Source organism: Lutra lutra, chromosome 10 (genome assembly GCF_902655055.1).
Source record: "Lutra lutra chromosome 10, mLutLut1.2, whole genome shotgun sequence".
In the NCBI taxonomy this organism is placed as follows: domain Eukaryota; kingdom Metazoa; phylum Chordata; class Mammalia; order Carnivora; family Mustelidae; genus Lutra; species Lutra lutra.
Genome location: NC_062287.1, coordinates 100,491,393 through 100,508,582, shown reverse-complemented (window position 1 = coordinate 100,508,582; position 17,190 = coordinate 100,491,393). Strand labels below are relative to the sequence as shown.

The 17,190-nt window shown below is 34.5% G+C and overlaps 1 protein-coding gene across 1 annotated transcript; it reads right to left on the bottom strand.

Annotated features, from left to right (window-relative positions):
- Positions 1-2,382: 2,382 nt before the first annotated feature.
- Positions 2,383-3,363, bottom strand: LOC125079854 (olfactory receptor 8K3-like). The gene has a single exon (XM_047693579.1). It carries the CDS (start codon positions 3,334-3,336, stop codon positions 2,383-2,385), a length of 954 nt encoding a protein of 317 aa, XP_047549535.1. The 5' UTR covers positions 3,337-3,363.
- Between the last annotated feature and the right edge of the window lie 13,827 nt (positions 3,364-17,190).

The following is a 17,190-nucleotide window of genomic DNA, read 5'->3' as shown; positions in this document are numbered from 1 at the left end:
TAGAAAATAATGATGCATCTATCATATGTTAAGTGACAATATATGTGTGGGTCTGTTTCTGTGGTCATCATTCTAGTCCGTTAATCAATTAGTCTGACTTCTGTAAAATGTGTTTTTTCTTTTTTTATTGAAGTGCAGCTGAAGTGCAGATACACAACATTACATTAGTTTCAGAGGCACAGCATAGTGAATCAGCATGTTTATACATTCTTTTATGCCCACCACAAGTGTAACTGCCATCTGTCACCATACAATACCACCAACTATATTTTTTATGCTATACCTTTTATCCTGTTACTCACTTATTCCATAATGGGAAGTCCCCTCACCCGTTTATTCCTTCCCTGTATTTTTCTCCCCTCCAGCAGCCATCAGTTTGTTCTTGGTATTTATAGGTCTGTTTCTGGTTTTTTGTTTGTTTTGTTTTTAGATTCCATATGTAAGTGAATTCATATGGCATTTGTATTTCTCTGTCTGACTTGTTTCACTTTCCACAATACCCTCTAGGTCCATCCATGTTGTCACAAATGGCAAGAGCTCATTCTTTTTTATGGCCAACTAATATATATATATATACATATATATATATGTATATATATATATATAATCTATTCATCTATCTATCAAGCTATCAAGGGCTACTTAGGCTGCTTCTGTAACTTCACTACTGCAGATAATGTTGCAATGAACATAAGGGTGCATATATCTTTTTGAATTTGTATTTTCATGTTCTTTGTGTAAATAACCAGTAGTGAAATTAAGGATCATATGGTATTTTATTTTTAATTTTTAGAGGAACATCCATTCTTCTTCCTTAGGGCCTTTATCAATTAGGACTATGTTTTCTTAATTACTACAGCTTTTTAATAGGTCATGAAATCTGGAGTTGTAACTCCTGCAATTTTATACTCTTTCTATAAGACTGTCTTTAACCTTTTATCATTTTGCCTTGCATAATAACTTTTAGAATCAGCTTCCATCACTCTAAAAGGAAGAAGAAAAGACAAACAAAGAACGAACAAGGGAAGAATTGTTTTAAAAATATTTTTTAAAATAATTTTTAAAAAATCATCTAACTTTATTAAAGGAGCTGATATCTGTTATTGGAAACCTCTGTGCTCTTTATTCTTCAAAGATATTCTAGCCCTTTGCATTTCCACGTAATTCTTAAAGTCAACAAGTATTAAAAATACTATTGGATTTTTGATTGTTGCTGCATTAAAAGCATAGAATAATTTAGGGAGGATGAACCCCATCACACAACATTTATTTCATCCAAGCAATGGTATGGTATATGCTACACTTATGTCTTCCTTAATAATTCAGCAATGATTTTGTAGTTTCTAGGAAACAATCATGCAAATCCTTCACTACAACTTTCCCTTGGTATTTCAGTTTTTATTTCTAGTAAAAGCAATAGTTTAAAATGATATTTTTCCTTGTGGCATCTGGATGGCTTAGGTGGTTAAGTATCTGCATTCGGCTCAGGTCATGATCCCAGGGTCCTGGGATCGAGTCCTGCATTGGGCTTCCTGCTCAGCAGGGAGTCTGTTTTCTCCTCTGCCTCTGCCTCTCTCACCTGCTCATGCTCTCTCTCTTTATTTATTGAACAAATAAAATCTTAAAAAAATTAAAATAATAAAATTATATTTTTCCTGGGTTTTTTTTTTGCTAGTGTATAGCAAAAACAAACAAACAAGCAGAAGACAAATAAAACAAAAACAAAAGAAACCCACTGATCTCTTATATGCTGGCCTTATATGCACCACTCTTGAAAAATTCACTTTTTATTTCTAATGTTTCAGAATGAAGAGTATTTTGGAATTTTTACTGTATACAATTATGCCACCTGAAAATAATCACACTTATTTCTGCTTTCTGAAGCATATATAGGCTCACATATCATCATTTAACAAATTCTGAGATGTTATCCACCACAAGGGGCTGTTAAATTGCCATTCAAACAGGTAGCATTGATCATTCATTTATATGTATATTCCTTCTCCAAAAACAGTAAGTGCCATCTATCTATGCCCTATGTCAGTATGGTAGGCACTAGTATTTATTTAATATTTAATAAAGATACAAAAAAGCCTTTTAAAAAATATTATCTAAGCAGAGGTGTATTTTAAACACAACAAATCAAAACTTGTCTTCATTTGCAACATAAGTACTTGGCAATGTGAGAACAGTGGTCCAGACTTCAGCCTCTTGTGCTAAAACTAATGTTGATATCAGAAGAATGATCACTAGTGAAACTTCTATAAGCTGAAAACAAGAAAAATATTTCCAGGTATCCATGACTTTTACACATTGCTCCTTTATAAGACATATGTCAAATAATAAAAAGCAGTGTATAACCTAATTTATTGAATACATAATCTATGTTGCATTCCATGTAGGTAGTCTGTGCAGATTTTTCCAAATCCTATGCAGGGCACTTTTTACCTCTTTGTTCCTCAAGCTGTAGATCATGGGATTCAGCATAGGTATTATCAAAGTGTAAAATACAGAGGCGATTTTATCGGTATCAAAAGAATGACTGGATTTGGGTTGCACGTACATGAAGAATAGTGTTGCATATAATACAACCACCACTGTCAGGTGAGAACCACAGGTAGAGAAGACCTTGTGCCTGCCCTCTGCAGAGTTCATCCTAAGGATGGCCATAAGGATTAGGATGTAAGACACTAGCACTATCAGAAGGGATGAAACCAAATTAAATGCTGAAAAGATCAGTATTATCAACTCAATATCACGTGAGCTTGAGCAAACTAAAGTTAACAAGGGAAGATTGTCACAGTAAAAGTGTCTAATGACATTATGGCCACAGAAGGATGACATAAAAATCTTTATGGTAATTATCAGAGAAAGAAAAGCACTGTAGACATAAGGGACTGCTACCAGAATCCAGCACACCCTTTGCGACATAATAATTGTGTAGAGCAGAGGGTTACAGATGGCCACATAGCGGTCATAGGCCATTGTGGACAGAATGAAAAGCTCACTGATGATGAACAAGATGAAGAAAGACAGCTGTGTAGCACACCAATTGTAGGGGATTGTATTTTGGTTAGTTACAAAATTTACCAGCATTTTGGGTCCCACAGCAGTTGAATAACCAAGATCAATGAAAGCCAGGTGTCTAAGAAAGAAATACATGGGTGTTTGGAGCCTGGAATCCACGTTGGTGAGGATGATCATGCCCAGGTTGCCCATTACTGAGACTGTGTAGATGATGAGGAAGAGCCCAAAGAAGGGAGCCTGCAGCTCTGGACGGTCTGTGATTCCCATTAGGATGAATTCTGTTAGCACTGTTAGATTTTGTTTGTTCATCCAGGCTGTTAAGGAAAATTGCTGTGGGAACAACCATCACAAGAGTCATTGGGTTTCAGGAGACAGCACCTGTTGATATTTTAGGAGGCAAAGCCATTGTGGGTAAGAAAAATCCAATTTTTTCGACGGGTTAATTTAAAATAAGACTCACCTCCATCATTGAACCTGGAAACAAATGATGAATGTGTTACAACCTAAGGTGTATGGTAGCCATTTTATTTTTTGTACCACATGCTGGCTATCATCATCAAGTCAATGCAATCTTTTTATGGTCTGTCAACAATGTATTATTAGTAATGTTTGGTCTTGAGTGGAAATACTGATGTCTTTTTAGAAATGGTTTTTACTTAAGCTACCTATAATTGGTTAAGCCATTTCATACTTAAGAAAGAATTGTAATAAAAGTGATAGCCCACTGTTTCTTGTCCTTTCAACTTTTGTTCCAACCTCCAATGAAAACTCATTTAGTAGTCTTTGATTTACTTTTCTCATTATAACTCTACATATCTAATAGCATTCTCATTCTACCATTCATTTCACTTTTAAAACTGTATTTTTATTCCACTATGCTTTTATGAGTTTTAAACAGTGTTTATGATATTTTTATAATGCTAGACAATAATTTAGGTCATTTGCAGAAGTCCCTAACTCATGCATTCTTATGCACATAAATAAACTTTTATTTTCTGTAGAGTCATGCATGTGAAAATTCAGCACTCAGATGTTGATCATTTTCAGTTTATGATTATTGCTATGTTACATACCAAGTAAGGCCTGCATCTGTATAAGTTATTCAATATGAGAAAAAACAATTAGTTGTCATTCCCACATTTGCTTTGAGCTTACTGCTAATATCTTTCATATAGATGAATTAATGTGATTATACTATTCTAGCATATTTAAGGCAAATAAATTAAAATGTATTTCTTAAGGTATCTCCTATAATTGTTGCATAAACTGCTATAAATATATTTACACAACAAAGAGAAATATCACTCCAAATTAGAGAGTGCTATCTCAAATGCATTAGAGGCTGCAAATAACACTGCAGGAAGTACATGAATGAAAGACAAAGTACTAAGGAACAAGGGGAAAGAAATAAGGCAAGATTCATTAAAAATACTGAATTATTTTTTAAATTATACGGGCAAGGACGAATGATTATTTGATCCAGATAAAGCTGGGAATGGCACTGAGAGAAATGGAGTACATTTACTATATTTTAATTGACTACTATTCTTACACCTTTATTTTTTTTTTGTCAAGTATACATGAAATATTTTAACATATTTTATTGAAGGATTACACTTCATTTACCTCTACTTTTCCATCTCCTTTCTCCCTCAAATTGTTTCTAAAGGCAGGTGCTTCCAAACTTTTCATGGGAAAAAATTATCTAATTTTATTATAAACTCTCTGGAGTATAAAAAATGAGGACTACATTGTGACTCATTCTACAAGGCCTAAAATTCTGATTTAAAAATAAATATTTATATTTAAAAACCCATTATATATACAGGCCTATAATTTCACTTTAGATGTGTAACCCTAAACAATAGTAATATATCTTTGATATCAATTTAAAAATGTGTAAGAATTATAAAAAACTTGTTTAAGTTGCATTAATCCCATTTTTGGCTAGACATTTAGTTTTGGAAGATTTGTAATCAGGATTCTCCACAGTATCAGAATGAATTAGAAAAGAATAAACATTTGAATAAATATTAGTGCTATTTAGAATGGACAAAAGTGACAAAAATTAAGAATAAAAGGGAAATTCCATAGTGATAGGACACCTTCTAAAAACTGACTGCACCTACTTTAAAAAAGAAAAAAAAAACTTTTTTTGGGAAACATTACAGAGGTCCTAAATAAATTGATAGAAATACTATGTTCCTGGATTGCACAGTTTAGTGTGACCAAATGTCACTTCTGCTGAATTTAGTCTATTTGTTCAATGCCTTTACAATTAAAACTCACTAAGGAAAATGGTAGAATTTGACAATGATTTCAAATGCATTTAGAAAATGCATACTGTAAAGAAGAAAGATACTTTTGAAAAGACCTGTACAACTAGATAATAAAACTTATAAACCTGGAGTTCTTCAGACAATATGGCATACTTACATCAATGGAAAAGAACAAGGACCTCAGGAAAGGACCCATGAATGCATAGAACTGCAGTGTAAGACAGAAGTGGCATGTTAGGATGTCCTTAGTATTAAAAATTGGTCTATTTAGTGAACCTGAGAAAGTGATTATCCCTATCCCTAATGATAAAATTGGATGTTTCATTCATCTATACAAAAATCAACCCTAGACTGGTTAAGTATTTAATGTCATAAGAAAGTGTTAAACTCTCATAAACTCAAAAACTGGAATCTCTGGATGCCATAAATAAACAGAAATTTCCAAAACATAGAATAGAAATCCAACATTAATTTGGCAGATAAAATTACGTAAATTTGCTTTATCCAAAAATCTATTCAAATGAACAAAATATTTATAGCAAAGCAATAACAAATATTCATTAACAGCAGCCAAACAAATGACAAAGTCAAATACCTCAAGCTACAAAAATTATATCCAAAGAAATTACTATTCCACAGCAGTTTGGACAGTTTGGTAAACCTCTTCATTCTAACATCCATTTTATTGTGATTTTGCAAATCCCTGGCATTCTTTCCAAACTCAATTGAATAAATAATTATGTGGCCCTGATCCCCATCAGTCATTCCTAAGCACTTCCTGGAAAGAAACAAACAAACAAATAAAATAAGCATCAAACCTGACTCTTCTCAAATGGAAGCAGAAACTCCAGAGTTGTAGCAGGACCTAGGGAATGGGCGTGGAAACCAAGGATGTCTCTTGTGCAAATGCAAACACCCAATCTCAACTAAATGTTCTATAACATTTTGTAAATAACCTCAACTGAATAAATAGGTTGGTCAAATTGAGAACATTGCACTCTTATCAAAAGGAGAGAGAAAGACAGAGAAGGAAGGAAGAGGAGGATTCTAAGTTGAGTTTGCAAAAATGTTTACTCTCCCTTCACCATATATATTGTCTAGACTCTCTATATAAATGTAGAAATAGTAACAAATAGAAATGAAGTCACTTACCACCTTCAAAGAACATACTCATAGTGGTAAACATATATCATTACTCCAGAAAACCTAGTTATTAAAAGAGAAGATTATTATGCATAATGTAATGTACTGAGTCTGGCATTGATGACTATACTCATAACTGTCATTTAAATGGAAAGTAGTTATCAAAAATCATCACTGCAACTAATCTAGTGATCATTATAATCAGTAGCATCTACTAACCTTAAGTGAGGACTGCCTTTGTGTTCCCTTGTGTGATTACCAGTTTGACGCTGTCAGAAGAATTTATGAACATCTCCTCCCTTTGAGACACTCCCCTTGGGAACTTGAAAGCAATTCTTGGTTATTCCCAAATCATCTGAGAGAAGGAAATGATGTCACTGGTCTTTGCTAATTATTCAGAGTAACTTTGATTCCCCTGTTGAGGAAATGTCTTTTTACATAAACAATTCACCTGCTTCCCTTAGTTGTTATTTTTATTGTATTCATTCAAATATCTGGATTTAAGTAGAATATTTCTTATATGCCTTAATCACCTATAAATCACATAAACTTTCAGAATTTCCACAAAGTCTTCTTCCATGTTTTATATCTGAGGATAAAAACAAAACTTTTAAATATGTCCTATAGTATGTTAGAGGATTCAGAAGGGATAAAAATTATGAATATATGTGTAGCTCCTATTTTTATTTCTTTTTCTAAACTAAGGCACTAAATTGAGTTAATGATACCCTAATTCCACATCCCATGTGCATGCTCAGTACTAATTTCCCATGTCTACTTCTTTTACTTTTCCTTAAATAGGTATAAATCTCTTTTCAAAAGTTAACATATGTCCTTAATATGGAATGCAATTTATAAAGTAAATATAATATATATTTTAAAGTACACAACATTTTGTATAGCTCATTTTGATATCTAAATGTTCTCACTCAACTATATGTTTTTGAATTTTATTCATTTTACTACATGTATACCAATATTTTGCTAACTTTTAATAAAATTGCTAGAATCTGATTCTACCTACATTGACTTTATGAATGAAAGACAAAGTAATAGGGACCAAGGGGAAATAGATATGGTATAATTTATTTGAAGTACTTAAATTTTTTCTGTTTAAAGGTACATGAACAGAGCAGGAGTCCAAGATGGCAGAAAAGTAGGAAACCTTAATTTTGTCTGGTCCCAGGAATTCAGCTAGATAGCTATCAAACCTTCTGAACACCTGAGAACCCAACCAGAGACTGAAGAAGAGAATAGCTGTAACTCTATGAATAGAAAAGCAACCACTTTCTGCAAAATGACAAGACAGAAAAATTCACCTAAAAAAAAAAAAAAAAAAAGAACAGGAGGCAGTACTGACTGCCAGGGACCTAATCAATATGGACATTAGTAAGATATTGGAACTAGAGTTCAGAATAATGATTATAGAAATGCTAGTTGGGCTTGAAAAAAGCAGAGAAGACAGTGGAGAATCCCTTTCTGGAGAAATAAAAGAACTCAAATCAAAGCAAGTTGAAACCAAAAAGACTATCAATGAGATGCAATAAAAAATGGAAGCTCTATCTGCTAGGATAAGTGAGACAGAAGAGAGAATTAGTAATATAGAAGACCAAAAGATGGTAAATAAAGAAGCTGAGAAAAAAGAGAGGTAAACAACTAATAGATCATGAGAGGAGAATCTGAGAGATAAGTGACACCATAAAGTGAAAAAATGTTAGAATAATTGGGATCCTAGAATAAGGTGAAAGAGAGAGAGGGGCAGAAGGTATATTGGAGCAAATGATAGTGGAGAACTTCCCTATTCTGGGGAAGGAAACAGGCATCAAAATCCAGGAGACACAGAGAACCCTCTTCAAACTGAAAGAATTTGTGATCACCAAACCAGCCCTACAAGAAATATTGAAAGAGGTCCTCTAAGCAAACAGAAAGCCCAAAAGTAACTTAGAAAAGAACAGAGACAATATACAGTAACAGTCACAGACAATACAATAGTACTAAGTGTATATCTTTCAATAGTTACCCAGAATGTGAATGGGCTAAATGCCCTAATCAAAAGACACAGCATATCAGGTTAGATTAAAAAACAAACAAACAAACAAACAAACAAAAACAAGAGCCATCAGTATTCTGTCTTCAAGAGACTCATTTTAGACCCAAAGTCACCTCCAGATTTAAAGTGAGGGAGTGGAAAATCACTTATCATGCTAATGGACATCAAAAAATAGCTGGGGTGACAATCCTTCTGTCAGACAGATTAGATTTTAAACCAAAGACTGTAATAAGAGATGTGGAAGGATACTATATAATAATTTAAGAATCTATCCAACAAGAAGATCTAACAATTGCAAATATTTATCCCCCTAAAGCAGAAGCAACCAATTATATAAGCCAATGAATAACAAAATGTAAAGAACACATCAATAATAATGCAATAATAGTAGGGGACTCTAATACCCCCCTCACTGAATTGGACAGATCATCTAAGCAGAAGATTAAAAAGGAAATAAGGGTTTTAAATGGCACACTGGACCAAATGGACTTCACAGATATATTCAGAACATTTTATTCAAAGCAATAGAATATGCATTCTTCTCGAGCGCACATGGAACTTTCTCTAGAAAAGATCACATCCTGGGCACAAGCCAGGTCTCAACTGGTACCAAAAAATTGGGATTATTCCCTACATGTTTTCAGGCCACAATGCTTTGACAGTGGAACTCAATCTCAGAGAAAAGTTGGAAAGAACTCAAATACATGGAGGCTAAGGAGCATCCTATTAAATAATGAATAGGGTAAGCAGGAAATTAAAGAAGAATTTAAAAATTCATGGAAACAAATGAAAATGAAAACACAACTGTTCAAAATCTTTGGGGTGCAAAGGCAGTCCTAAGGGGGAAGTATATAGCAATACAAGACTTTCTCAAGAAACAAGAAAGGTCTCAAATACATAACGTAACCCTACACCTAAAGGAGCTAGAGAAAGAACAGCTAATAAAACCTAAACCCAGCAGGAGAAGAAAAATAAGAAAGATCAGAGCAGAAATCAATGAAATAAAAACCAAAAGAACAGTAAAACAAATCAACAAAACTAGGAGCTGGTTCTTTGAAAGAATTGATAGAATTGATAAACCCCTGACCAGACTTATTAAAAAGAAAGGAAAAAGGACCCGATTAAATAAAATCATGAATGAAAGAGGAGAGATCACAACCAACACTGAAGAAAAATACAAACACTTATAAGAACATATTATGAACAACTATACACCAACAAATTAGGCAATCTGGAAGAAATGGATGCAATCCTAGAGACATATAAACTACTAAAACTGAACCAGGAAGAAATAGAAAACCTGAACAGAACCATAACCAGCAAGAAATTGAAGCAGTAATCAAAAATCTCCCAACAAACAGGAGCCTAGAGCTCTGTTTCCCAGGGGAATTCTACCACAACATTTAAAGAATTAATACCTTTTCTTCTGAATCTTTTCAAAAAGTTGAAATGGAAGGAAAACTTCCAAACACATTTTATAAGGTCAACATTATCCCCAAACCAGAAAAAGACCCCACCAAAAAGGAGAATTACAGAACAATATCTCTGTTGAATATGGATGTAAATTTCTCACCAAAATACTGGACAATAGGATCCAACAGTAGAATAAAAGGATTTTTCAATTTAACCATGTGGGATTTATTTCTGGGCTGCAAGTTTGACTCAATTTCTGTAAATCAATCAATAACATGCACTCCATAAAAAAAGAAAGGGCAAGAACCATGTGATCCCCTTAATAGATGCAGAAAAAGCATTTGAGAAAGTACAGAATCCTTTCTTTTTTTTTTTTAAAGATTTTTTTATTTATTTGTCAGAGAGAGAGAGGAGAGAGAGCGAGCACAGGCAGACAGAATAGCAGGCAGAGGCAGAGGGAGAAGCAGGTTCCCTGACGAGCAAGGAGCCCGATGTGGGACTCGATCCCAGGACGCTGGGATCATGACCTGAGCCGAAGGCAGCTGCTTAACCAACTGAGCCACCCAGGCGTCCCACAGCATCCTTTCTTGATTAAAACTCTTCACAGTGTAGGGATAGAGGGTACATACCTCAATATCATGAATCCATCTATGAAGAACTCACAGCAAATATCATTCTCAATGGGGAAAAACTGAGAGTTTTTTCCCTAAAGTCAGGAATATGGCAGGGATGTCCACTATCATGACTGCTGTTCAACATACTACTAGAGGTCCTACCCTCAGCAATCAGACAATAAAAAGAAATAAAGGAATCTGAATCAGCAAAGAAGTCAAACTCCTACTTTTTGCAGATAACATGAGGAAAACCCAAAAGACTCTACTCCAAAATTGCTAGGACTTATACAGGAATTCAATAAAGTGGCAAGGTATAAAATCAATGCACAAAAATCAGTTGTATTTCTATACAGCAACAATGAGACGGGAAAGAGAAATTAAGGAGTCAATCCCATTTACAACTGCACCCAAAACCACAAGATACCAAGGAATAAACCTAGCAAAAGAGGCAAAGGATCTGTACTCAGAAAACCATAGAATGTTCATGAAAGAAATTGAGGAAGACACAAAGAAATAGAAAAATCTTGGATTAGAAGAACAAATATTGTTAAAATGTTTATGCTTCCTAGAGCAATCTATACATTCAATGCAATCCCTATTGAAATACCATCAACTTTTTTCACAGAACAGAAACAAATCATCCTAAAATTTATATGGAACCAGAAAGGACCCCAAGTAGCCAAAGGAATGTTAAAAAAGAAAACCAAAGCTGGCGGCATGACAATGCCTGACTTCAAGCTATATTACAAAACTGTAATCATCAAGACAGTATGGTACTGACACAAAGACAGACACATAGATCAATGGAACGGAATAGAGAACCCAGACATGGACCCTCAAATCTATGATCAACTAATCTTCGACAACGCAGGAAAGAATATCCAATGGAAAAAAGACAATCTCTTCAGCAAATGGTCTTGGGAAAATTGGACAACCACATGCAGAAGAATGGTACTGGACCATTTCCTTACACCACACACAAAAATAGACACAAAATGGATGGAAGACCTAAATGTGAAACAGGAATCCATCAAAATCCTTGAGGAGAACACAGGCAGCTACTTCTTCAACCTTGGCCACAGCAACTTCTTGCTATACACGTCTCCAAAGGCAAGGGAAACAACAGCAAAGAGGAACTATTGGGACTTCATCAAGATACAAAGCTTTTGTACAGCAAAGGAAGCAGTCAACAAAACCAAAAGACACTGACAAAATGGGAGAAGGTATTTTCAAATGACATATCAGATAAAGGGCTGGTATCAAAGATCTATAAAGAACTTATCAAATTCAACACCCAAAGAACAAATAATCCAATCAAGAAATGGGCAGAAGACATGAACAGACATTTCTCCCAACCATTTCTCAAAGAAGACATCCAAATAGCCAAAAGACACATGAAAAAGTGCTCAATATCACTCAGCATGAAGGAAATATAAATCAAAACCACAGTGAGATACCACCTGACACCAGTCAAAATGGCTAAAATTAACAAGTCGGGAAATGACAAATGATGGCAAAGATGAGAAAGGGGAACCCTCCTACACTGTTGGTGGTAATGCAAGCTGGTGTAGCCATTCTGGAAAACTGGAGCTTCCTCAAAAAGTTGAAAATAGAGCTACCCTATGATCCAGCAATTGCACTACTTGGTATTTATCTCAAAGATACAAATGTAGTGCTCTGAAGGGCCACCTGCACCCCAGTGTTTGTAGAAGCAGTGTCCACAATAGCCAAACTATGGAAAGAACTTAGATGTCCATCAACAGATGAATGGTTAAAGAAGATGTGACACACACACACACACACACACACACACACACACAGGAATATTACACAGCCACCAAAAATGAAATCTTGCCTTTTGCAATGACATAGATGGAACTAGAGAGTATTATGCTAAGCAAAATAAGTTAATTAGAGAAAGACAACTATCATAGAATCTCACTGACATGAGGAATCTATGAAACAAGGCAGAGGATCATGGGGGAAGAGAGAAAAAAATGAAAAAAGATGAAACCAGAGAGGGAGACAATCATAAGAGACTCTTAATCTTAGGAAATAAATTGATAAACTGATGAATCACAGACCTGTACCCTTCAACAAATAATTAATTATATGTTAATTAATTGAATTTAAATTTTAAAAATATATTTAAAAGTATATTATTGTGCTCTATAAAAAATGTACATGGACAGGACAAATGATTGTTTGATCCAGATAAAGCCAACTGGACATGGCATTGATGGAAATGGAGTACATTTACTATATTTTACTTTGATTACTATTCTTATACTTTTGTTTCATCTTCCATCAAGTAAACATGAAATGTTTTGTGTTAACCCATTTTATTTAAGCATTGCACTTCATCTACCTCAACTTTCCCAACGCCTTTTTCCTCCTCTTCCTTATTCTCAACTCTGCTTCAGTTTCCTTTCCCTACAAAAGTGTCCCTCCTAAAAAAGTTGATATGTCTTTTTTTTAATCAGTTTCTTTTTTTTTTTAAAGATTTCTTTTATTTTTATTTGAAAAACAGAGTTCACAAACACGCCGAGAAGCAGGCAGAGAGAGAGGAAGGGAAGCAGGTTCCCTGCTGAGTAGAGAGCCCAATGTGGGGCTTGATCCCAGGACCCTGGGACCACGACCTGAGCTGAAGGCAGAGGTTTTAACCCACTGAGCCACCCAGGCGCCCCAGTTGATAAAGTTCTTAAAATGAAATGTAGTTTTATAAAGTAAAGAGAATATGTTTTACAGTGCACACACATGCTCTTATATAACTTATTTTTGATACTTCAAGGTTCTCACTCAACTATGTTTTTGAAATTTATTCATTTTTACTTCTACATGCATCACCACAATTAACTACTTTGTGTGTGTCCCCCCTGACCCATGAATGAACATGCTTGCAATGTATCTCCTGCATCCTTGACTTGGGAAAAATAAGTACATTTAATTTATTTAAATAAGTTGGTTCTACTTAAAGATTTCTTTCATTAATATATATCCCACCACCGGTATCCAAGCATTTTCATGTTCTGGACATCCAGCTTATGAATATGTACCACTGGAACACATGGCAAATGTTACAACAAATAATTAAATCCAATTTAATTTTATAGAGCCAAAATTGTCTTACTTGATGTAATACATTATTTTTTTAAAGGAATTCAAATATTGATCTGGATTGGAAATAGAAAAATGCACTAGATATAATCCATGTCAATTGAGATGTTCAGAAATTATAATGGAGACATATATACATTAATTTTAATGTAATGCAATTATTTGAATGTTTATCACAGTGAAAATGCTGAGAAAGTAGTTGTTAAGGTTACAAAACACTAACACACCTTGTAGCAGAGTGGGAGAGGGTGACATCCAAATCCTGCTTTTCCTCCTGGAGGTCTATCTAGCCGATTTCTCATATTCCTGGCAGGTGTGGAGAAATGCCTGAGCTGTAGCCTGAGTGCCTCCCGCACTGTCTTTCTGTTTCAGAGTTTGTAGCTCCAGTGGTCAAAACATGAAATGTACAGAATGCTAAAAAATTGTGAGAGAGGAAGGAAAGAGAAAAATGATTACAACAGAGATCTAGAAACTGCTAGTTTGCCCCCAATTTTAATTATTTTGTGATCAATAAGCAATGTTTTAGGCATCCATATCTTAACATGAAAGGACCTTACTTACATATTTCATTAAGGTTTTAAATTAATATAATATAATCTCAGCCTGTGTCTTAATCACTTTTTATTATTGTGTAAACATTGATAACCTTTATCATTCGGTAAGTTACTAGATCTTTGAAATATGCATTCCAAAGTATTTTTAAGAAATCATTAGTAACCTCTTCCAACAATTACAACTCACACTGCTTCTGTGGTTAGATGCTTTTTTAAAATTTAAGTACAATGAACACACACTTCTTTATTAGCTTCAAGTATATTACCTATTGATTCTATAATTCTGTACATTATTCAGGGCTCACCATGCTAACTGCAGTCATGAGCTGTCACCACAAAATGCTCTTATAATATCGACTATATTCTCTGTAGAGTACTTTCCATACCTGTGACTTATTTTATAACTGGAAGTTTATATCTCTTAATCTCCTTTATTATTTTGCTCATTTCCTCACCTGTTTTCTTTCTGGAAACCACTAGTTTCTTCTCTATATTTAAGAATTTGTTTTTTTTTGTTCAACTTGTGTTGTTTTTATAGTCTACAAGTGAAATCACATAGTATTTTCCTTTATTGAATTTATTGCACTTAGCATAATCCTTCAAGGTCTTTCTATGTTGTCACAAATTAAAAGATCTCATTTTTTGTGGTTGAGTAATATTCCATTGTATATGTTTTTTAAGAAGTAGATATTTTTGTATTTATTTATTTATTTATTTATTTATTTAAGATTTTATTTATTTATTTGTCAGAGAGTGAGAGAGAGAGCACAGGCAGACAGAGGCAGAGGGAGAAGCAGGCTCCCTGCCAAGCAAGGATCCCAATGTGGGACTCGATCCCAGGATGCTGGAATCATGACCTGAGCTGAAGGCAGCCGCTTAACCAACTGAGTATCCCTATATATGGAATCAGGTCAAAGCTACTGCTTCTGTGGCAGCTGGAGATGGGGTCCTGTGGTCCTGTTTGAAGTGTGCCCTAACTTTCACAGGTATTGTCAGACCTTGCTTTATGTCTGTGTCTTGCATCTTCTCTGTCCTTCATCACCAGGGGAAATTTTGTTGTCACTATATGGACACAAAAGCCATGGAACATCCAGAGCTGTTAGTGTTAGGGATAAGCTAGAAGTACAGGTGCCTTAACATCTGACAGGGTAAGTTTGATCAGTTGGAGATCAAAGTTGCCATATAAATTATCTTCCCTGTCTTACTCCATGGACAACTGGTACTGCGCTGATGTGCCTGCCTGATTGGTGAATTGGGTTGATTTATTTCTGATAAATGTGTTCTAGTGATATGCAAGCACTTGTGTATGTGTGCATACACTTTGTTACCTTTGAACCAAATGATTTTAGCTTATCCTTCAATCAAAGAGGACTTTGTGTATAGTTTGTTTAGGATAAATTTTGTAGCTAATATATGCAGAAAGGGTATATAGTATGCAAGTTTTTGAAAGAATATCCCTTTGAGTACTCATGAATGAGACAGGTGCAAGATTTTAGATTGCCTAGCTATAGAATATATGTCAATATAAATGTAGATGTTTTAGGCAGAATAATGTGCCCTCACTTACCCACCATAGATGCCCATGTCCAAATCCTGAGACCTGTGAACATGCTGCCTTTCATAGAAAAAAGAGACCAGAGTATCCATCATATAGTGTGACTTTATTTTCAGCTTTGCTGTTTTTTTATGACTAAAATTAGAAATTGACTCATGGATCTGAGTGTCCTGGTTCCTATATTTGCCTTCTTTCAGAATCCCTGAAAATTTCACATTTAGTTTATTTCCAGATATTGTCTGACTTACATGCCTTGACTAGTCTCCCTTACTCTATTGTAAATTAGGAGCATTTTACATGTACAGAAGGAGCTATGGCACATAATGACTGTTAACTTTTTTTTTGTTTTTTTGTTTTTTGATCCCAGTGTCCTTGAGATTTGGTGTCACTTTGAAGACAATGGTTTATTTTTGTTCTAATAACACTTTACTCCAAAACACAGTAAATAAAAATGCTAAAAGTAATGAAATTTGCTGTTATGAATCCATAACACAGAAAATGACCTCTATACCATAATGTTTCCTATGATAATATGACATGGAGAATATTAATTTTATATCATATCAGGATAAATATCAACATTTTGGTTTGTTACATATAGCACATGGGAGCATTTAAAAAGTAGAATCTCCATTTGTATGCTTTCTTTTTCTGTTTTGCTAAATGTTCTTTTTCGATGTATGTATAAGCTTTTTTTTTTTTTTAAGATTCCATTTATTCATTTAAAGAGAGACAGAGACAGAGAACAAGCAAGGGGAGAGGCAGAGTCAGAGGGAGAGGGAGAAGCAGACTTCCAGCTGAGCTGAGAGCCAAACATAGGGCTCAATCCCAGGACCAAGAGATCATGATCTGAGCTGAAGGTAGAAGCCCAACCATTCAAGCCAACCAGGTGCCCCTAAGCATTATTTTATTTAGTTTTTATTCTGACCTGAAGACTTCTTTTTCTGTTATCCAAATTTATATTAAGTGCAAGATAAAAATGGATTCAAAAAAGTTAAGAAATTGAAACACAAAATACACCAAAAAGGAAAAAATAAAACTTTTAGTAGTTGAAAAGAACAGATCTATGGCAAGTAGGATGACCTGACTCAACCATATTCCAAGAAGTCTTCTCACATTCCTTCCTCGGGTCTTAGACTTTCTCATCCTTGGCTAGAAATTACAAAAACTCAGTAGCAAGTTGTGTTGCACTTTAAAATGTATTTATTTTGAAACTATTGTTTACTACTTAAGTAAGTGTACGTTCCTTGGTCAACTAATACATCTTTGTGTTGGGGAAAGTTGGATGTTTGAGGTCAGAATAGAAAGGGTTAAGATCTTTCCATTGAAATCCACGTAATTTTAAACTATTGCCTCTGTATTTAACAGAGATTAGTTTTTCAGGAGCAGATTAACTTTTCAGAGATTGTCTTAAATGAAGACCATTGAAGCTTTAAAT